This window comes from Phyllopteryx taeniolatus, chromosome 4 (genome assembly GCF_024500385.1).
Source record: "Phyllopteryx taeniolatus isolate TA_2022b chromosome 4, UOR_Ptae_1.2, whole genome shotgun sequence".
Classification (NCBI taxonomy): Eukaryota; Metazoa; Chordata; class Actinopteri; order Syngnathiformes; family Syngnathidae; genus Phyllopteryx; species Phyllopteryx taeniolatus.
In genome coordinates, this window is record NC_084505.1 from 19,507,447 (window position 1) to 19,530,370 (window position 22,924).

The window sequence follows — 22,924 nt, forward strand, 5'->3', positions numbered from 1 at the left end:
AAAGAAATTCATAAACAAACTAACAGAGTAGTATATGATGTAATAGAGCTAACCAAGCAAATAACAACTCATTTATTAATCAACAAACCAAACAAAGAGAAAAACCAGTACGAGAAGTACTAGAAATAACCACCCAACCAATGCACGTATGAACAAACTAATGTAATAACTAGCTAACCAAGCTATGCAAAAATATAAAAACGTAACTTCTGACTTTTGTGCTTAACTGGGGTACTTTTCACTATTGCGAATGTAACAATGGTTACATTCGGTCTGGGACTTCTCACTCTATCTTCTTGGGAGGAGTAAAAAATAACCCACAAAAAAACAACCAACAGCCAAAGGACAAAACTAAGACTAAAATGACTTCCTTTTTTTTTTTTTTAACATAACAACAAGGTGAGAATGTGGAGGTGTGAGGCGTCCACTAGTAGAGGAATGGACGCTGACCACTTCTTGTCATGCATGAAAAGCAAACAGGTGAAATAGGGTATGATACACTTTGAAGAGAAAACAACAGAAGGTATGCAGGAGTGAGAGATTGTGAAATCTTCTTCTCGCACACCCTTACACACACACACACAAATTATATCCACACTCATGTGCTTGACATGACTTAAAGCAGGCTTCAAAGTTCCAATGAGTTGTTGTTGTTGTTGTTTGTGAAGGTGTGAAACTCACCCACAAATCAGTGCCCCAGTCCATGTCTGCACCTTTCACTCGTCTTACAAGCTGGAATTCTCCTGGAAGTGTTTTGAGGAAGTCCACGCCTTCGCTCTGTGCAAAATAATGCCTTTTTTTTTTTTTACCCTCCCTCCTCTTGAAACTGGTTTGTGTCCTGAGAGAGAGAGAGAGAGAGAGAGAGAGAGTCAAAGAGGGGAGGAGTGCAGCAGCTGAGCTGAGCTGAGCTTAAGACTGAATCACCGGAGTTGTACTAAAGAAGACTAATCAACTGTCAACGTAAAAGCAGATGAATGGACAATCCAATCGCGCAAGCAAAGTAACAAAACGCGTAAACTCACTCACTCACTCACTCACGTGTGAACGATGCGTGAACAAGGGAGCAAGTACCAAACTAAAAAAAAAAAACTAACAAACAAATGATGTAACGAACATAAGTATGAAGGAGTCAACTAACTATGTAACTAGCTATCAAAATAATGGAGGAGTGAGCTAACTAAAAAGAACATCTACGCACTGTTACCAACCAATGAACAAATCCATGTGCAAATGAGTGAAGTAGCTAAACAAAAAACAAAAGAACAAACAATCAAAGTAACTGAATCACAAAACAACAAATAAGCCGTTGACCATAAAGGTAAACGTAATCGCGCAAACTAACTAACAAAGGAACGAACAGCTGGGCGAACTAACTCAATCACAGAGAATGAACATTCAAGCTAACAAAAAAGTACGACATTGAAAGCGAGCAAACAAATTCATGTAAGTAAATAACAAATCAATGTATGAGCAAGCAAGCAAGTGAACAAAGTAACACAAAAACAAACAAGCATGCTAACATGCTGTAGATAGTTGGCTCGCCAAATTCGTTCATACATTAGTTAGCTTGCCAGCTCGCTCTTTTGGTTAGTTAGTTTGCTAGCTTATTCACGCTCTTATTAGTTTGCTTGTTTTTGCTTTTATTATTTCATAGTTAGTGTGCTCGTTTGTTCCTTCGTTAGTTTGCTGCTTTGTTCTTTCGTTGTTTGTTCTCGCATGCTTTTTTACCATGTTAGATGGGGTGCTTGTTTGCATTTTCATGATTTCATTTTTTTTTTTGTAGTTAGTTCACTTGCTCGCTTGTTAGTTAGCTATGTAACTAACTTAACAAACAAACGAACGCACGACCGATTGAATGAGTCGACTTCTTTTCCTTTGGGCTTGTCCCGTGAGGGGTCGCCACAGCGTGTCATCCTTTTCCATGTAAGCCAATCTCCTGCATCCTCCTTCTCTCTGGTCTTCCTCTCGCTCTCTCTTGCCTGGCAGCTCCATCCTCATCACCCTTCTACCACTAGACTCACTATCTCTCCTCTGGACAATTGAATGAGTCAACTAAAAAATTAACATTAAAACAGCTATCATTGGGCAGGAGGCGGGGTACACCCTGAACTGGTCGCCAGCCAATCGCAGGGCACACAGAAGCAAACAACCAGTCGCACTCACATTCACACCTACAGGCAATTTGGAGTTGTCAATGAACCTAGCATGCATGTTTTTGGGATGTGGGAGGCAACCGGAGTGCCCGGAGAAAAGCCACGCAGGCACGGGGAGAACATGCAAACTCCACACAGGCAGGGGCGGGGATTGAACCCCGGTCCTCAGAACTGTGAGGCAGACGCTCTAACCAGTCGTCCGCCGTACCGCCGAGAAGTGGATTACTTAGCGAAATGAAATAGTAGTGAGTCGAGTTTAAAATTTCCTTAATCATCAGCCACAGCATCAGGCACACACTCTAATGAGGGCAAATACAAAAATGGCGCTTTAATAAAGATAATAATACTAAGTTTTGATTGACACTGGTTCATCAGGTTAAACAAGTTAATCTGGTCGTATTAGCAGGGTGTGTCAATATAAACACAATTATAACAAAAAGAAATACAGAAACCTTTTCTACTAGAGAGAAAGGAAACGCAGCCAACTGGTTATTACTCTCGTTCAATGGAGACAGAGTATGTTTTTTTTTTCTTCTTCTTTCTAAGCCTTCACATTTCCAAACAAACGTCTCCTGCTGAAAGTGCGGAAAAGCAGCGAGGGCCCAAGACAATTACAGCATTTTGATTGTGGTGCACGTACACCAAGCCAAATACAACCCACCCTATTAAAACAAACAAACCAAAAAATAAAACCAACCAAAAAAAACAACAAAACAACAAAAACGGGAATTTGAACACAAAAGATGCAGCAACAAAGGTAGACAGACAATATAACAATACTCACAAGGATGCTTAATATTCGGTGAATAAACAACTTATATTACTGCAGCTGAGTCACTTTAGTTGTGAAATTGTTCTTCGTTAGCGTCCGCATGGCTATTATACTGCTCCCCGGTGGCCGAGTCAATCAGTTCCCGTCCAAAAGAAGGAGCCGCAATGAATGAATTGTGGTGCACAAACTGTTTCATTCTTTATATTCCATTTCATATGTGATGTGATTATACAGTGATATTTTTCTGGTTTAAAAAAGTTTTTGGAGGGGGAGGCTGGAACGAATGAATGGCATTTACATTCATTCCAAATAGGAAAGTTGATTTGAGGTACAAATGTTTTGAGTTACGAGCGTAGTCACAGAATGAATTAAATTCATATCGCAAGGCACCACTGTATTACCAGTGCGAACACTGCAGCTTTGCTTACCTTTTGTCTTAGACATGGTAGTGAGTCAGTGTTTCTTTCGCTGTGGAACTTCGTCCAGTCGAGCTGCCAAGCCATTGGTGGCAAAAAATCAGAACGACACGCTTACAGACACATTTTAGGACATATTCAGAAAACTAAAGATTTACTTGGTTGTTGAATTTGACACTTGATGGGTAGGCAGGCACTTTAGAGGCACAAATATTTGGTATCAAAACATTAAAGAAGTCCATTTTCAATAATACGTCGCCTTTGGATGAGGGGGCAGAGGTTCATCTTACTGCATTTTAAACCACTGAATATACGATTACGGGTTAGTATAATTAAAATATAAGCATGGTAAGTAAATATCATTACGTAAAAAATCATAAAGGGGTCAAAGTGACATGATGAGCTTGCGGGGACCATAAACAATCGACTGTCTCTCATATTGATCTGAAGTAACATTGCCCTGTGTATGTTTGACCTTGTTGCCATGGTAACATGGGCGCCCATAACTCCCTGCTCCTCCTTTTCTTTGTCTCCCTTTCGTGGTTCCGAGGATGAGGAGTCCGCTCCTGTCGCTGTGGAAACCGCTGCTAATAAACGACGGTCATCATCATAAACATGCCTTCGCAGAGAAAGTAGGGCGCAGAGTGAAAGAGAGCGAGAAAGAGAAAAAGAGATGAAGGAGAAAGAAAATGGAGTTGCGTGTGTGTGCTTGTTTTCGTACGTGCCCAGTTAGGCCAACTTCCTGTCACACACACACGCACACGCTCTAATTCACACATAATGCGGCTACAAAGAGCATGTGCGCACAAACCCTTTTCAATGGACCTGTGTGTTGGTGTGCGTGTGTGTGTACACCGATAGTTCAGACTGGGAGAATATGCGTCTTTTCCTGACCAAACGCTGACCAAATTTCCTGTGTCCTACTGAGATACAATCTGCTTACACGCACACACTTATATAAGTGCGCATCAGCAAATCCAAACTGGCACCACACACACTGTTCCATTTGTTGTTGTTGACGTTTCCGTCTTTCTATTATTGCATGACTTGTCTATTAAGTGTTTCTCAATGTTTGGTTAAATTATTGTGGAGCTTTAGTTAGTTAGTCACTGACTTTAGTTTAATTTAGGTTTTGGCAGTGGTTCACTAACCTTTTACACTTGTACAACAGTTAAATGTATCTTCAAAGGCAAATAGTTTGACTTGATTTCATTTTCTTGTCCTTTTGCCGTGGTTTTTGTTGTTGTGTTACAACTTCTTGTCGTACTTGTATGACAATTAAGCATTTAAAGATCACCTAAACAGGTGATTAAAAGATGTTTCAATTGGCAAAGTTTGACCGAGGCGCAGATGGATTCTGCTTGGATTATTTTCAAAGGGGGAAAATTCACTTTCAGTTCAATTTGAATGGATGAATTTTCCTTTTGTGGAAATACTTCATCATTCACCTCAGGCCTTGCTGTGCTTGCATGTGTGTGTGTGTGTGTGTGTGTGTGTGTGTGTAATTGGCCGCTGGCTTGCTGTGTAGGCTATAAATAGATTCAAAAAGGTTGTCCTCCCTGCTTGTGAAATATTAACCAGACTCCACCACACATTAAGCATAATGTTCTTTTGTGTGTATAGTACAATATACACGTTCCCTTTATTTCTCCTGTATTTCACCCCCCCTGCTCAGGTTGTCTCTTTTAATGGACGTGCATTATTTAGCAGGGGGCCATCTGACCAGGGGGGCGAAAAGTCAGAGGATAATCGGGGAGATGAATAAATGAAAGTCTGGAACTGATACAGACACCAAGGTCGAACTGAGCCAAAATAACATTTCCAGTTGGCCATATGATAAATAATTAAGCAGCTAGAGTGGAGAGAGAGAGAAAAAAAAACCTCATGAAACAAAACTAAGCTGGCGGTTGTAGTATTCAGCTGAGAAGCTCCTGTTAGCGTGGCTTTGCTTGTTAAAAATCCTAACAAACGACTAAGATAATTGTTCAATTTAGCCAGTTGCAATCTGCTAGTTGACAACTGCGAAGAATGCTACGTACAATGAATGCTCATAAAAAGAATCCACTGAGCAGGGGCAATTGTCAGATCAGAGGTTTAGGTGTGCTGAGCTCCCGTCCAGGCAAGATACATTTCACAGTTTTGTACATTTGAATGCGATTTCTATGAATGATAAGCATAACACTTATTGGGAAAGTCTGTGAATAAACCATCAAATCAGATAACGGTTATTTAAATGTTGAGCCACAGAAAAAAAGGAATGGATTGGATTTATTTATTTCCTTGTTACCCATTCTTGCTAATGTTAACATCACCTGGGACCTGAAAAAAGGCCGGCGAGCGCTATCGACAAAATCCGAAGAAGGCATGATGTTTGTTGACGTTTTTTGAAGTAACGCAACCACGTGGACCTGACGCATCTGCCACAAACTCGACTGTGCTCCTGATACCGCTCCAGACCCGTCAAACATGGTCTGCCAATTGATGCATATGAAATGAAAGCGCGTGATATTGTAGAGCACCTTGTGGCCTGATCGATACTAAGGAGCCAGTTATAATTCCTCTGTTAGCCAGGTATGACAATCTGCTAACAACTCCGACGAAAGCTAACATTAGCCAGCTACGTCCATTTGCTAACCAGCAACTCTGACGAATGGTAATGTTAGCCAGTTACATTCTGCAAATTAACAACTAACAATGATAATGAGTACTAACAATCACAATGTTCTAACTAACAACTCTTAATGAATGCTAACATTAGCCAGTCACGACAATTTGCTAACTAATGCTAACTTCAGCCTGTTACCGATGCTAGCGTATGCTAACCTTCAGTAACTTTGGCATTCGCATTGAGGCCTTTTTTGTGTGTCTAAAACAAAAGAAGAAGAAGAAGAGAGGTGTGAAGTTTGTTGACATTTATTGAAGGAACAGAACCATGCAGACCCGACACATCGACCACAAACCCAACAAACGCAACAGTGTCCATGACTCCTCTCCAGACCCGTCCAATTCGGTCTACCCGTCGGTGCGAATGACATGAAAAAGCGTGACGTTGTAGAGCACCTGGTGTCCGTTGTTCCAGGTGTAGAGTGCCCTCTCTCGGGGGTTGTAGTCCATCATGCTGATGTGTGAGTACAGGTTGTGGAAGGGCACGTCCGTGTACTCATAGGTGGACGTGTTGGTGTTGTAGGCGAAGTGGACCTTGGCTCCGGCCAGGTGCGAGTTGGTGACATAGAGGACGCCGCAGATCATGAAGGCCTCGCCCGCACTGCGTTTGGGGAAGCCCGTGGACCAGCTACGAAGCACGTCCAGAGAGCGCGGGCACAGGCGACTTACCTGAGTACAGTATAGACGGAATTATAATCTGCGAACAAACAACTCCGATGAATGCTAGAGTTAGCCAGTTACAACGAGCAAACTTAATCTTACAAAAGCTAAAATGATCTAATTACAAACCACCAATGAACAACTCTGAAGAATACTGATGTTAGCTAGTTACAAAAATTGAGTAACAAGTCTGTTGAATGCTAATGTCAGCCAGTTAACAAACAACTCTAAGGAATGCTACTATTGGCCAGTTACAATAATAGCCTGACTAACAAATCCTTTGAATTCTAATATGAAAACAAATTCTAACATCAGCCAGTTAAAATCAACCAATGTCACAACTCCAATGCTGGCTAATGTTAGCTAATTAGTTATGTTGTACCACAATGTTTCCGGCGTTGGGTATGGATGTGTATACGGCCCACAGGCCTGTCTCGTCGGCCATGAGGTCGATGTCGGACGATCCCCCCCAGCTGTACGGGAAGGTGTTATTGTAGCCTGCGCCGCTCAGGCTACGCTGCAGCAGCACACTGCGAGAGCGGAAGTGGTACTGCACCTACAACACAAACGCATACAAAGTTGTCTAATTATAATATATATATATATATATATATATATATATATATATATATTTTTTTTTTCTTTTTTTTTTCTTTTTTGCAAAAACAAAAAATAATATTTTTAACTTTACTTATTTGTTAGTTAATTCTAATATCTATAAATAATACAATAAAAAAGAGCATGAATTATAATTGTATTCTTATATTTATTTATTTTTCAAATGTTATTCAATAAGTGCTCATGTCTAATTTACGAAATGTTTGCCCTCCCTGCAGCAAAGTGTATTGCAGCGGAGGTGAATGTTTGCGTACCAAAATGTTGCTCTGGTGCTTGTTGTAGTAGAGCGAGCCGTTGTAGACCACGTGGCCTGTGCCGGCCCAAGCGTGCGGGAGCAGGTGCTGCGCGAAGTTCTGGCCCTTGGTGAAGTCGGCCATGGTTCGGTACTCCAGCACGCGGCGGCCTCGATAGAAGCCGTCCATGGACCACACCTCCATGAGAAACACGATGACGCAATATTTCAACACCACTTTTTAGATCAAAAACAAACCGACGCATTGATTGGTTTTACAAAAAAATGTCATTTCATTTGTTTTCTTCAAACAACCTTTTTCTTGCCAAACAAACAAGTCTGATTTTTGGGAAGAAAAGACTACTTTATTCTTGTAAAATCTGGCTTTATTCTGTGAAAAGTACCGTTTCTTCGCAACATAAATACTCCAGTAAAAGTCAAAAGTATGGTGCAACGCATTCCTACGTACCTGTGATTATTACTGTCTGTTTTCATAAAGTACAATACTGTTGAGTTGCAATTTTTCTTATTAAAAAAACACGTTCCAAATTTTATGCCGCTGCTGATGCCGTTGTGTTGCTGCTCCTGCGTGTCTCCGGGGAGAAACTCCGACAATGTGCAGGGTCACGGCGGCATTATGAATCACGCCTCGCGAGGAGGTCCTGACAGTTGCCTGAACAACCGCTTTCCTGTGCTCAATCAACATTACAGGGCACGTTTGTTTGTGTACACTTACACACACACATACAGAAAATGTACTACCTTGCATTTTATTGATTAATTTCTTCATTTATTTGTATACTTGTGACAAAAACTGCTACTTTCTGCTCCCTTAATTGCCCCACAGGGGAAAAAAATTAAGTTATTTGGAACTGAATCTCATGTCGTTTTCATTTTACTGTTGTAATCAAGGGTTCTCAAACTTTTTGGGTCCGGGAAAACGCTCACAGCGACTCAGTAAGCCGCATTAATATTAGTCATTTTGATATATTGTTATTGTTATATTGTCTGTCTGCATGTGTTGATGCACCATTTGTGTTCAAATAGCCTTTGCTTAAAGCGCGATAACGCTGCCACATAGATACTTTCCGTTCATCCTTTTAAGGTGTTTCACATTATGTTATAGTGGATTTGACGGCAAAGTTATACGTTCTAAGTTGAAATCATCTTGTAATTGTCTTTGTTTGATGTTTCGTTTGACAATCAACTCCAATAAGCAGCTGAAGCCTCTCTTTCGAAGAATTGTTCAGTCCTGCCAAAGTGTGAGTTGGGTTCACCGCCACTGCTCGTATCTCAAAGTGTTGTTCGCAAATCAAAGCAAACAAATCAGCCCAACGCCGGCTCGTATCTCGAAAAAACCCATAGGTCGGGACACTCGTGTCTCAGGGCGCCACTGCATATTCTGGAACAGTGATTCTCAAAGTGTGGTACCCGTGCTCCCCTCTAGTGGTACGCCAAATAATCATTTTTACAATTCGATTGTTCAAATTTCGTTTTAGAACAATTTGGTTTTCAAATTGAATTTATATTTGAATTGAATAATTCATTATTGATAAATAATTGAAGTACAGATTTCTTTCTTCCTGTATTTAAGCGGAGCGATAATGTTCCAACTGTGCATAATTTTACAGCAGCTTACAATAATAGTGAATATTATTTTTAGGAAGAAAACCTTGTGTTTCGATGAGCACCTAGGCCTACAATGCTACTGTATTTGAATGTTAGTCATGATGCGGTACTGGGAGAGCTCAGTGTTTTTTGATCTGGTACTATATGTGAAACATACAGAGGGCCAAAAAGACTTTGCCAAGAGGCTACTGTTACAAAAAAAACCAAAACAATACAAACCATAAAACAGAAAGACATCAAACATCCATGCTCTTTGTTGTCGTATGAAAGACACACACACAGTGCCGAGTTTAAGACTCACCCTGCTGTCAGAGCTGGGAATCATGGCGTCAGTCATCCAGGAGCCGAAGCGGGACCCCGACGCCCTGACGGTGATGGGCCCGGTGACGGCTGTCAGGCGACCGCAACCTGCGCACCGAATGCACACCAATATAACTTTCATTTGGATTTTGGTGCGTTCCGTCATTTTGCAATGCATGAGAACTGGAATGCAGGCAGATGCTAAACGGCCATTTCGTTAGACAAAACCTAATGACGTCCAAAAATAGACACACAACTTTTTTTTCCCCTTGAAAAAGTAGACATTTATTCTTGGAAGATCATGACTTTACTATCCAAAACTGAGAAGTTATTCTCAGACAATAACGAATTATTTCAGGAACATGATTTTTTTTTCTTGAGCAAATCATCTTTATTAAACATGATTTCAATGTGGTCAGATTATGACTTCAAAAAAACTTAATTCATAGTTATGTCTCATAATATTCCAACATTTTCACAAATATGACTATTTTCTAAGAAATTCATCTTATTTCTTGTAATATTATGCTGGTTTTTTTTGTTTTTTTTTACAGACAACACAACCATTTTATTTTAACTTTTATCTTGAAAAATCAAACTTTTTATCTAAAAAACCCTAAAGACTTCATTCTTGAAAAATATGACTTTTTCTCCTAAGATTCTGACTTTCTGTGCGAAAAACACGATTATTCTCGAAAAAATGTTTTTTTAACTTTTTTTTCCATAAAAGATTGAGAGTTGTTTCTCGAAAAACTCAGACAAACCTTGAATCAATTCAATTTCATTGTGGTAAGATTGCAATTTCCCCCCAAATTATTACATTCTCATATTTACATGTTTTCACACAAAAAATAAGACTTGCATTTGAAAGAAAAGTTATGTCAAAGAAATACCACCTTTAATCACCCAAAAAAATCCCAAGCTATGATTGTAGTGTTATTTCAGTTTTTTCAGAAAAAGATCTCCCAACATCCGACTTTAGTCACATGTTGTTTAAGTTGTTTCAAGGAAAAATGAGAACATCTCGAAACAAATGCAACAGAGGAACTCACAAGCTAACTTACACATTCTAACAAAGGAAATCAAAATTGACATTTGATTCCTATTCGAGTGATCCTTCACGAATAGGGCAGCGTGTCAATAGTTATTGACACCTACCTAAAATTTGTTGAATTATATTTACAGTTTAAGGCGTAAATATATCACAAACTACCATGCCAAAACACTTCGAAATCAAAGTCCTTTTACATTACCCTTGAACACAAATGGCTTCGAGAAGAGTTCATGTAAAAAAATAAAAATAAAATGTATTGAAAGTGTGCACAGCATGTACAGTACTGTACATGGATATGTGGAGAAGACTGTAACTTCCGCTAACAACCCAGACTAAAATGAGCTCCTCCCCAACACAAAAAGCTTGTGTGTCAGTTGAAGTGTACGACTGTAACATACCGTATTTTCACGACCATAAGGCGCACTTAAAAGTCTTCAATTCCCCCCAAAATGGACGGGGGGCGCCTTATAATGCGGCGCGCCTGATGTGTGCACCGAGTTCCAAAATCTGTAAATGTTGTTGTGTGACTTTAATGAGCGCTCCGCTTGAGCGACCGGGAGCATTTTCCTGCCGACACGCTGCTTATATAGAGGAAGGCGGACGTGACTGAGGACAGCATGCGGACGTGAAGGGACAGAGGAGGCTAAAGACACGCCCCCAGTAGGTATGTAGTTCCGGTATGTGCATCGGTTTGGCTAAGGACCCCCGAAAATGGCACCTACGAAGAGACACGCGTACGAAGCACAGTTCAAACTGCAAGCTATTAGTTACGCGGAGGAGCACGGGAATCGAGAATTCGAGATCAACGAATCCATGGTTCGCCAGTGGAGGAAGCAGGAAAACGAGCTTCGCCAAGTCAAGAAGACGAAGCTGAGTTTCCGCGGGAAAAAAAGAAAAAGAAAATCCGGAAACAAGGCGAGGTGGATTAATGAGCAAAGAACAGCCGGGAGAAGCGTCTCTACAGTCGCCATTGGACTGAGTGCAATAACTCGGAGCTTGCCATCAGGCTTGACCGACCGCTGGACATCCGTGTGAACAGGGCGTTCAAAAGGAAGTTGTGAGCGGCGTGGGAGCGATGGCGAACACAGGAGGCAGAGGCAGCGGCTGGCGACTTACGCCGCAATTTGCCAATGGATGGTGTCTGCTTGCACTGATTTCAGAAATAGCATGAATAAATGCAAAAGTAAGTATTTTAGCAAATAGCCGGGGAGAGGTTTCCTTGAAAAAAACGCCAGTAGGAGAATTTGGGAATAGTAAAGCAAGAATATGGGGGGGGGGGGGGGGGGGGATTACTGTAATGTACTGGTAAGTTGCTTCTGGACCTAGTTTGTTCATGCAGCTGTGCAGCCTGGTCTCCAGCAGCAGGACTCTCCTCTGAAGCTCCTCGTAGTCGTACGCTCCTATCTCCTCCTGGATGGACGTCAGGACGACGGACAGGTTGAGCAGTTCGCCTCGCAGGGCGGCCAGCGTCTGAACGTCGGACCGGTACTGATCTGCCGTGGACAGGAGGGGCTGAAGCTGAGTCACCTGACCCTTCAGCTCCTAAACAAGAGGAAGAAGCCGGCAGGTTAGCTAGCTGCCAAACATTTCAAATTGGCTTGTAGGCTTAGGGTTCGGGCTTTACAGAGAGGGGCTTAGGTTTAAGGTTGTCAGGGTGTTAATGTGTTAGGGGTTGGGGTTCAGGCTAAATGTTAGGTCAGAGGGGTTGTGGTTTAAGGTGTTACAGTACTAGGGATTGAGCTTTGCAGGATTAATGTACTCGCGTTTAAGGTTTAGGGGTTAGCTTTAAGCTGTTCTGGTACAGTGGCGCCTTGCAACACGAGTGACCCGACGTACGAATTTTCCAAGATATTCGGCTGATTTTTGTCGTCATTCATGAACAACTTGTTGAAAGGCATTCATCTTTTGAGAGAATCAAATCACTTCACGACTGATTCCTTCCTTTATTGGTTTCGTTAAGCTCGGCTGCAAGCCCGCAGCGCACAAAAAGGTTCCCCGCAAACGGCGCCACTCGGGCCGGCCGGCTGCTGGCGAGGCGGCGGGCTCGGAGGGCCCCGGACGTCTCGGTCTCGCCGTCAAAATATCTTCACGTGAAATCAGACTGCGGTGCAGAAAAGATGGGGGATCACTGCACGGTCCCGTGCTGTAAGCAGCATGGCGCCCTGCGCGAGAGAGACCCCTCAATGGGACCCCCATCTCACCCTGTCATCTTCCTCATCATCATCATTGCTAATGGCAATGTGGGCTGGCACAACAAATTGGCAAATTTCCTCACCGGATTATAAAATGAGTATCTGGTTAGAAACACAGCTATATACAGAATGCCAGGTATAAGAGATAATATACGTGTCGAGATGAATGTCTATTGCTCCGAGTATGTACAGGCTGAGTATACCAGCTGGGAAATGGCTCAGACTAAGACTAATCAAATGTAAAACGTGACGTACAAAGACGTACAAAGTTCTAAACTCGTTAAACAAACTACATCTGTTTGTACAGAAAATAACTAAGTAAGTGAGTAACGAATAGGATGTATTTGTACAAACAGACATCGGTGGGTCATGAAAAAAAAAATAGATTTATTTAAAGAAGAACATTTATTTGTAAAAGATTCTGGCAAACAACTAACGTTATTCTTGAAAAATACAACTTTGATGTCTAGAAATGAGAGTTTTACTTTTGAAAAACATCACTTTATTCCTGTAACTATGATTTTTTAAATTGAAAACAAAAAAATATTCTCAATGAATAACTTCATTCACGTATTACATTTCTTTTTCATTAAAAATATGTTTTTTAATCTGAAAATGACAAGTTTACTCTACAAAACATTGCGCCTTTTTTCCCACAAAAATACGACTTCTAAAAAAATCTGACTTTATTTTAATATTACGATTTATTTTTCCTTCGAAAAAAATAAATAAATAAACTTTATCAAAGAAATTCAAAATGTATTCTCTTAAAAATGCCCGGACTCTTCTCATACAATTTAACTTTTTTTTTTTTAAATCAGACTCATTCTCATAAAATCACCTTTTTTTTTTTTTAAGTCAGACTTTTTTCCAGATAACTGAAAAGAGAATTCCACCCCCCCCCCCCTTTTTTAAATTTTTTATTATTATTATTATTTTTTTTTAGAAAAATCAAACTTTATTCTGATCAAGGCGGCACGTCGGACGACCGGTTAGAGCGTCTGCCTCACAGTTCTGAGGTGCGGGGTTCGATCCCCGGCCCCGCCTGTGTGGAGTTTGCATGTTCTCCCCGTGCCTGCGTGGCTTTTCTCCGTCCGGGCGCTCCGCTTTCCTCCCACATCCCAAACAAAACCACGCATGCTAGGTTGATTGAGGACTCTAAATTGCCCGTAGGCGTGAATGTGAGTGCGAACGGTTGTTTCTTTATGTGTGCCCTGCGATTGGCTGGCAACCAGTTGAGGGCGTACCCCGCCTCCCGCCCGATGACAGCTGGGATAGGCTCCGGCACGCCCGCCACCCTAGTGAGTTAGGGTTAGGGTTAGGGTTTTCAAAAAAGCCCTCTTTTACTAGTTTTGAGATTAAAACTTTTAAATCTCACATTAATCTTGCAAAATCACAACTCCCATCCCCAAATCTTTTTTTCTTGAAAAATACAACATAATTGTCAACAAATATCAATTGCTTAAAGAAATACAAGCATTTATCTTGAAAATTCCCAAATACCATCCTTGAAATGTGTTTTTTTTCCTCAAGAAAAACAATGATTTCTTCTTTTTATATGTCGTCTATTGACTCCTATGTCTCGTCTCTGCCGGGAGGTGCGAAAGAGCCGCCCGCCAAGCGAGGAGCCGCAGCGGATAAATGGAAAAAGCCCCATCTGCTCGGCATGGGATAATCCCGGAGGAATCCCGCAGCGTACCACTCAGGCTATGAGTTGTGTTACAAGACCGCTAAACTGAAATGGTTGTGCAGAATTGAGGCCAACTGGATTGGGATAGAGATACTTGGGGATGATGTTTGGGGATCTCCGTGGACTTGTTATCCAGGTCTTTCTTTTGTTGCTGCTCTCCATTGTTGAGGGTTAGTTGCGTTTATGTCCTTGGAGGGAAATGATGCAGATCATCATCATCATCATTTTCGCCTACTCTCCAGCCTACAACGCAGTCCTTCGAGAAAGTGCGTCGTGGTCCATTCACATGAATCTAGGTCTAGCCGAAGATGTATGTTAGATTTGGAGAAGACTACATTGTCTTGAATGTTTACAAAAAGGCGCATGTTAGGTTGGCCTTAGCAAAAGTTCCTTGGGTTTTGTTGTGGATACTAGATTGTCTTTGATGTTCACAAAAACACACACATTACATTCGTGGAAGACTCCAAACGATCTCGGATATTTACAAAAAAATTGACATGAGGTTCATTAAAGATGCTAAATTGTCTTCGGTGTTTACGAGAACATGTACATTGAGTTTACCAAAGTTGCTACGTTGTCTTTGATGTTTATGAAAACCCCGTGAACAAATGCTAAATCGTCATGGATGTTCACAAAAACATTTCTATTTTTTCATTAAGCATCTGCAATGAACCTAACGCATTTGTAACATACAAACGTAATGTATGTGGCTGATGTAGCGTTTTTCACAAACCTAACGTATGTGAACATCAAACTTCGACAACCATAGCGTACATGTTTTACGTTTAAAAAAAAACACAAATCAAAGACATTCTTCATAGACATCAAAGACAGGTTTGTTTTCATAAACACCATCGAAAATGTGCAGCCCTCGTCAATCCTAACAAGCATAAGTCAGTTTTCATAAACATCAAACCCTTCAGCGAACATGCACGTTTTAGTTTTCTTGCAGTAGATTGTTGTTAATGTTAGGGTCTAAATTGTCTCCCATACTTACCAAAATGCATGCATTACTTTATTGAGGACTTTAAATTGTCTTCGATGTTTACAAGCCAACATTTCATCATGACTACGAACAGACAGTTTTGAGTCTAGGACACACCTATCGTATGCTTTTGTCAAGACAATTTAGCTTTGGGCAAACCCGACATACGTTCATTTACCATCAAAGACGTTAGCTTGTTCAACTAACCTAATATCCATGTTTTCGTAGAAGATCAAAGACAATTCAGCACCATCCGACCGAGCACATTGACATTGTGGTTGTTTGTTTCCTCCCATGGAGAGGTCAAATCTTTTACTGCAGCCGTGCAGCCTCATTTGATTACGTACCAACATCATCACGTCTTCAACAAACCTACTGTGTATATAATATCGCGTGAATATCAAAGACATTGTGGGGTCGAAACTACAATTTGTAGAGACTGTAAATGATATTTACAAAAACCCATATGTTATGTTTGTTGAAGACGCCAGTGTGTCTTCATTGTTTTAGAAAAATGCATCCATCGTGTTTGTCCGAGACTCTAAATTTAAACGTTAGGTTCTTGGAGACTACATTGTCTCTGATGCGCACAAAAAGACAGATGTTATGTTATTTGGCGACTAAGTCGTCTTCGACGTTCAGAAAAACGCGCACATTAAGTTTGTCGGCGACTGCGACGTGTCTTCAGATTGATTTGTCCAAGACCTGTAAATTGCCTTCGACGGTGACAAAAACACCTACAGTATGTTAGGTTACTTGGAGACTAAATTGTCTTCAACGTCTCCAAAAACACGTACGTTGGGTTCGTGGAAAGAAATTGTTTCCCAGTTTGAAGACGATGGAAGGAAACAACTAGAATTCGACATTTGCACCCATTGACTGAGATCAGTATGAAACAAAATCAATGTTCTGTGTTCCGAATGTCCTCCGGCAGCATCTTGTTGGATGGAACGGGAGAGTGTGGAAAGAAAAAAACAACCAAATCCAAATATGACTTGATTTTACTTGCTAATGCTTCATCTTCCTCATATTCATCCGACTGCGCCTCTGGCCAACCTTTCCGAATTCCTTCCTTTCATCCGGAACCCCTGCAGAGAGGAACCCCCAGTAATTCCCCACTCCAACTCCCGACACACCCCTCCCGCAACGTGGCTAAAAATAGCATGTGGATATTGATTAGTTAAGTTATTGAATATGCGCCAGCTCTGCTTCTCAGTGTAATGAGGAACCCTTTTCCGATTGTCTTGAGTCATTACTTTAGTAAAACTAAGCGAGCGCATTTGGCGATTGCGTGCTAAGGCAGATAACTTGTGTCTGAACCTAAGGTACAAAAAAAAGACAATTGAGCTTCATTGACAACCCTAACATTGTATTTAAGATGAAGCTAAAGTAGGTGTTATGGTAGCCAAATCTATCCATTCATCCACTGGTGGATGTTCTGCAGCCTCTCACCCAGCTGACTGGGTGAGAGGCTACCTGCACAAATGACAGTTACTGAGTTCGCCAGCCAATCGCAGGGCACACAGGAACAAACAACCATTCACACTCACATTCGCACCTACGGACAATTTAGACTAGTCTTCAATTAACCTACCAAGCATGTATTTAGAATGTGGGATGAAACCGGAGTACCCGTACAAAACCCACACAGGTACAGGGACAGGGACAGGGAGAACATGCAAACTCCACACAGGAAGGCCTGAACCCACGACCTCAAAACTATGAAGCGGATGTGCTAACCACTCAACCGCCGTGCCGCCCCCCCCCCTTTGTGAACATGCCATGAGAATTGTGTTAGTACAGCGATGCAGGTGTCAACACGACGGCAGCGTCCACACGCACACGCTGCTGTTTGTCCTCTTCCTCCTCCCCCACTGCGTGAAATCAATGCCATCACGCTGGAGCGTAACCGAGTAACCATGTTCAAATACTTTGTTACATTTGTTTTTCTGTTGGCTTATTACTTTTACTCCCTACATTTGAAACAAGATACCTGTACTTTGTACTCCTTACTTTGTCAAAATAGGCTTGTTACTCTTTTCAACCTCAGCAAATGACACCACGACGTAAGACAATAGAAATAAGGGGAACACTAGCTAGTGCTTAATAACATGCGGCGTGTAACGTGACTTTTTTTTCCTTCTCAGTGTGACCACTATGAAAGAAAGTATAATTAGTTTGTTTCCATTGTACCAAGTTATAGTAGTATAGTATAGTAACAGTGGAATCTTTGTTTACGTATGCCCCAGTTTTTGTATGATTTGGTTTTCGATTTTTTTTTCTGTCCCAGTTTTTGTACATCCACTCTGTTTTTCTAGAAATTAAAATGCTTCGTACGAAACTCATCGCCACGTGTTTGGGCGACTCATTTCCTACAATCTAGCATGCGCAACTTTTCTGAGTGTTGTTGAGCGAGTGCCAAACTGGCGGTCATCCGAAGCATTTCTAAAGTTTTTTTTATGCATATTTATTGAGTGCGACTGTTCAATATGTCCCCATTAATTAAAAGAAAAATAAGAATAATAAAGTGAGAAACATCTTAGAATTTAAAAAAAAAAACCTCATAGCAAAGTACAAAGGTTTTCTTATTATTATTACACATTATTATTTCTTCTTATTATTGCACATATTACACATTACTTATTATTATTACTACACACACAAAAAAAGCACAAGGTTCCACTGTAATGGGCAGTTTTTTAAAATGTTTATTTGTTTACTTTTAAGTAAAGAAGTTGAATCGGTACTTCTACCCTTAACAGATTTGTATTTATTTTTTTTAAACACAAGTAACTGTGCTTCTATTTCAGTACATCTCTGTGATGTGTGCATGTGCGTGCGTGCGTGCGTGCGTGTGCGCATGTGTGCACCTGTAGACCCTTGGATGTGAGTGTCCGGGGGCTGCTGGCGTACGAGTGCAGACGTCCATCCACGCCCCGCAGCAGCGGCTCATACTCGCGGAAGTGTCGCAGCTCCCTGGAGGTCCGCAGGTGGACCCCCTCCATGGACCGACTCACATTCTGCACCTGAACCACAACAACAACAACAGCAACATCGATCTGCCCATTTTCCAGCCTGTGGCAAAATGTTTTCTTTTTTCATGTATGCGAACATCCCGAGAGGACTGCACACTAAAAGTCACTCATGACAGCTATGCTGAATCATTGAGCATCCATTTCTCACAGAAACACTCCCACTCTCATCACAGTCATCCCCAAAACTCGAAACATATCTCAAAGAAAGCCCTCCAGCTTCCCCCCACATTCCCAAAACATGCATTGTTGGTTAATTGAAGACTAAGTTGTCCGTAGGTGTGAATGTGAGGTTCAATGTTTGTTTGTCTACGTGTGGCCTCCGACTGGCTGGTGACCAGTTCGGGGTGTGCCCTGCCTTTCACCTAAAGTTAGCTGGGATAGGCTCGATTTCACCCGCAACCCTGGTCAGAATAAGCGGATCCAAAAAATGGAAGAAAATTGTTTTAAACTGACCTGACCTACATTTCGTCATGAAATTCAAAAGACAATTTAGTGTCTTCAAATAAACTAACCTAACACTGTCAGTATGGCTAAGCACCAATCGGTGGTGACAGAAATTGGCACGCAAATTGGAATCACAACCAATCAAACAACAACATACTACTTAAATGATTCTGACAACATCTGAAATTCATCTGAAAATATCTCACCCACGCACGCACTCACATTCACACACACACACATTTCACAATGTTTAGTCAGAATGGCAGAATGAATTGGGGAAAGTTTATTCAACACAGCGTGGCAGATACGCAGCCGGCTAGGTCACCTGGAGGCTAGCTAGAAAAAGACAGCTTGTCCACGGCACCGACAGGCGCAAACCCCAGCGAGGGATCCTGGTTAAAGTAAGCCATTTTCAACTAAAAAGAACAACTTTTCTGTAGGGACTCATGGCATATTGGCTTTTTCATTTGTTGGACTATTATTCTGGAATAGTACAAGGAGTAATGATTAGATTCTGATTTGGAAATGATTTGTTACTGTCCGAGCCCTAACTGTCAGACATCACCTCAGTTCAGTGAGCATCAAAAAATGAATTGTGCCTGTTTGGCTTTTTCTTTGGCTTTTTGGGTGACACTTGTCGATACACAGGAAGTTGCATGGATGTGTATGACACACACACACACACACACGCACTCACCTGTTGAGTCAGCAAGCTTATCTGCCAACTGCGGTGGTCTCGTTTGCAAAGGTTCCGGGCAGACGCGACCACCGCGCAAACACACTGGCCGTCCAGGTCCGATGCGGTGCTGTACACCTGCCAAGCCTCCTCCGAGCCCGGATACAAACCCTGCGGTACGTACGTACGCACACACACACACTCAAAATGTCAACAGCAATCCTCCATCTTCCCTTTGATTGCTTCATAAATCACGCTGCTGTGAGCTTTCTGCATAATTGTGCACGCCGGCGTACAAAAGCGGGAATCTGTATCTAAATGAAGCTCTCCCCCGCGTCTCGGACGGGCAGATTTGGCGGGAGCGCGGCCATCCCGCTTCTTTTCATCCAACTGGGGCTTTCAAAGAAACACGTTTTCTTTGAAAAATAAAGCCACCCCCAAATAGATCACAGCACATTTTGCAATTTTCAATCATAGCTTGCTCCTGGGAGCACAAGACCGTCTTGTTGCTTGTTGTTTAGGAATTCGACATAGTTATTAGCCAGCCAAGATGTCAATCAGTGCAGAGCAGCGCTTGGCCCGCTGTTTGGCTGTTAGGAACCCCAATAGAATGACACAACGCAACACTGGTTGCTGTCCAACTGACAAGCATCTCTAAGGAGCCTCACTCAGCCTCTGACATCTCCATCTGTCTGCGTGCGCGTGTGCAGCTCCAGGGTTTGCCATGGTTTGTTGTTGCTACGGTAACAAATGGAGATGTCCTGTGGGTGAGTCAGCCTTCCCAGAGAGAAAATATCACCCCTGGTAGCACAAACAAGCCTGTGTGTGTGTGTGTGTGTAAATGCTGCATATTAAATAAACACCTCCATTTATTAAAAAGAAAATCACCGGTGTTGTTCAATGGTTCTTTCCTTTACTATGACTTCTGTAAACACCTGCATCGCAGACGTGACATCTGTAAAGCTGATGTTTTTGGCATAGTTCAAAGACAGTGGTTATAATTTCCTACGCTATCACATCTGATACCATATGTGATTCTGTCAGTAGGTGTCACTGCTGCTACATTTTATTTTAAGAGCCTTTCAAGAAACCCAAGGGCACTGAACAACACTACTACTAATACCACTACTAATGCAATTACGATGCGGCGTAAGTAAAGCTGAATATGAACACACAACTTGAACATAAACACACAACATCTGAAGACCAAAACACACGATCTGAACCTGAACACACACACACACAAACATAAATAACACACAATATGAGCGGTACACAAACCCAGAAGACACACACACAAAACACCTGAAGACTAAAACACACTCTGTACATTGTGTATTTCACTAAACCACATGACTTAAGGGACTCAGCTAGCTTAGTGCTAACACACAATGCAAAACCCCACAGAAAACACAAAGTTGTGCTCATATGTTTGATGACCCAGGGACAATTTGTAAGATGGCTACAATTCTTTAAAGAAAACATGAAGGACCAGGCGAAACACATTGAATTGTATTTTAATTGGATTCAAATGAAACGGTCAAGCATTTCAGAAAAGCATTATCATTAAACAAAACATAACCATAAAGAAATGATTGATGGTTGTTGTTCATTCAACAGTCATATTTAAAAAAAATAGATATATATTTCCCAAATTCTGCCAGGGTATGTAAACTTATGAGCATAACTGTACATATATGCAGTCGTACGTACCTCCTGTCATATTGGAATGAAAGTGTAGGCTACACCCTTCTTATAGCCGCTAGGTGGCGGTGGCATTTCGGAATAAAAGTCTACAGCTTTTTCATTACCACAAGATAGCGGGTTGTTTGTTTTTGATGTGCCCTGCGATTGGCTGGCAACCAGTTGAGGGTGTAACCCCGCCTCCTGCCCGAGGACAGCTGGGATAGGCTCCGGCACGCCCGCGACCCGCGTGAGGAGAAGCGCGACAGAAAATGGATGGATGGATGGATAGCGGCATACATTTATAAAATCTGAAAGCTTTTTTTTCCATTTGCCCCTATACCCACGTATAATGCGCACGATTGACTTTTGACAATTTTTGATGGGAAAAAATGCACATTATACACGAGAAATTATGGTAATAGTTGAACAGTTTTCATTAGCTTCTGATTTCTAAAGTAGTTATTCCTCAATTTGCTGTGCCTTTGTAATATGTGGCCATTATACATTTGTATGGATTCACAGCCATAGCAGTCCTCTTAGGGAAACCATAACTACGATGTGGCCCATGCCAAAAATGAGTTTGATACCTCGACTCTAAACTCTTCATCGATTCAAATATTTGTCGATTCATTTGAGAATCGATGAGCTGTCAAATAATCGATTGACTGTCGCACCTCTAGTTTTCGCTACAACCCTCAAGGGTGTCCCTAATGTTCAGAGTTGTCTGTCTTCTCCAATCTTCCGTGGACTTTTTGATGCTAAATTCCTCTTTCGTGTGACAACTTCAGCTGACAGCACATAAGCAACCCTTGCAGTGTGTGCGCGCGTGTCCGTGTCTAATAATAGCGAGAGCACATACGCTGACGACGCGTTCGTGCGTGCCATCGGGGGAGACGCCGACGGTCGTCCCGTTGAGTCCCACCAGTGAGGGCAGCGTCTGGGACATCCAGTTGGTGACCATGGCCATGGTGCTCAGCACGGCTCCAATCTTCAGCATGGGCACGCTCATCTTCACCCCCACCACCCCGCCCCCACACACACACACACACACACACAGTAGCTCCTTAATTAAACTGTTGACATGCTTCAAAAAAGAAAAAAACTGAAAAAAAGAAAAGGTCCACTCAATTGCTTCCCAACGTCAAGCATCGACGGTGATGTTAAATCCATGTGAGGATGGTTCCAAGATACTGTGTGTGAGGAGCTTTCTCTCTTTCTCTCTCTCTCTCTCTCTCTCATCCCTCCTCTTCCAACCTGAGATGTGACGTCAAAAAACGACACAAAAAAAACCAAAAGCATGTGCCCTCTTTTTCCCTTCCCTCCCTTTTGTCCTTGTCCTCCTTCCCATCCACCGCAGTCCATCTCCTCGCTCTGCTTCCTGTCCATGTATTGATTGATTTCCTATGCGAGGGAGAGAAAAAGAGAGAATTGATCAGCATCTTTCCTGCTCTGTGGCCTGGTGCTGTTAGTATCTTGGTCAATTGTTTTTCCCACGCGCAACACTGCCACCTTGTGGTCTTGAATGCGTCTCATGCAGTCTCATTTTGTATGAGACGTGCGGGACATCCACAGATGGGTTGGGTTGTCATTAGCTAGCCAATTGGACTCCACTCGAGTGCAGATCGAGATGTCCTCAGTTCAACTCGAAGTAACAGTGAATGGCAAATTTACATTTTCAGGAACGGAAATATGCCTCAAAAGGTGGCAAAGCTATGCTA

General features: G+C 41.9%; 2 protein-coding genes across 3 annotated transcripts in view; both read right to left on the reverse strand.

The window, feature by feature from the left end:
- trip10b (thyroid hormone receptor interactor 10b) overlaps nt 1-3,427 on the reverse strand; it is an 18,332-nt gene extending 14,905 nt beyond the window's left edge. The window contains exons 1-2 of one of the 2 annotated variants that reach the window (XM_061770318.1): nt 3,354-3,427; nt 682-838 (exon numbers count right to left, since the gene is read on the reverse strand). In XM_061770318.1, the coding sequence (XP_061626302.1) occupies nt 682-705 (24 nt within the window). In that variant the 5' untranslated portion in view covers nt 706-838; nt 3,354-3,427. The remainder of the gene's footprint in view (nt 1-681; nt 839-3,353) is intronic. The other variant, XM_061770319.1, reaches the window with a different exon arrangement.
- Nucleotides 3,428-6,238: 2,811 nt separating this feature from the next.
- On the reverse strand, nt 6,239-22,473 carry LOC133476649 (noelin-2-like). The gene is made up of 8 exons (XM_061770320.1): nt 22,066-22,473; nt 19,542-19,691; nt 18,236-18,391; nt 11,821-12,040; nt 9,446-9,552; nt 7,538-7,714; nt 7,048-7,221; nt 6,239-6,674 (listed from the first exon to the last, which is right to left on the reverse strand). Exons 1-8 carry the CDS (start codon nt 22,213-22,215, stop codon nt 6,354-6,356), a joined length of 1,455 nt encoding a protein of 484 aa, XP_061626304.1. The 5' UTR covers nt 22,216-22,473; the 3' UTR covers nt 6,239-6,353.
- Between the last annotated feature and the right edge of the window lie 451 nt (nt 22,474-22,924).

Excerpts from the sequence above, each read along its gene's own strand:
- LOC133476649 (XM_061770320.1), bottom strand. The coding sequence starts at position 22,215 with ATGAGCGTGCCCATGCTGAAGATTGGAGCCGTGCTGAGCACCATGGCC. Across the intron at positions 18,392-19,541 it reads TAAGCTTGCTGACTCAACAG|GTGCAGAATGTGAGTCGGTC; the intron begins GTGAGTGCGTGT and ends GTTGTGGTTCAG. Across the intron at positions 6,675-7,047 it reads CCAACGCCGGAAACATTGTG|GTAAGTCGCCTGTGCCCGCG; the intron begins GTACAACATAAC and ends TACTGTACTCAG.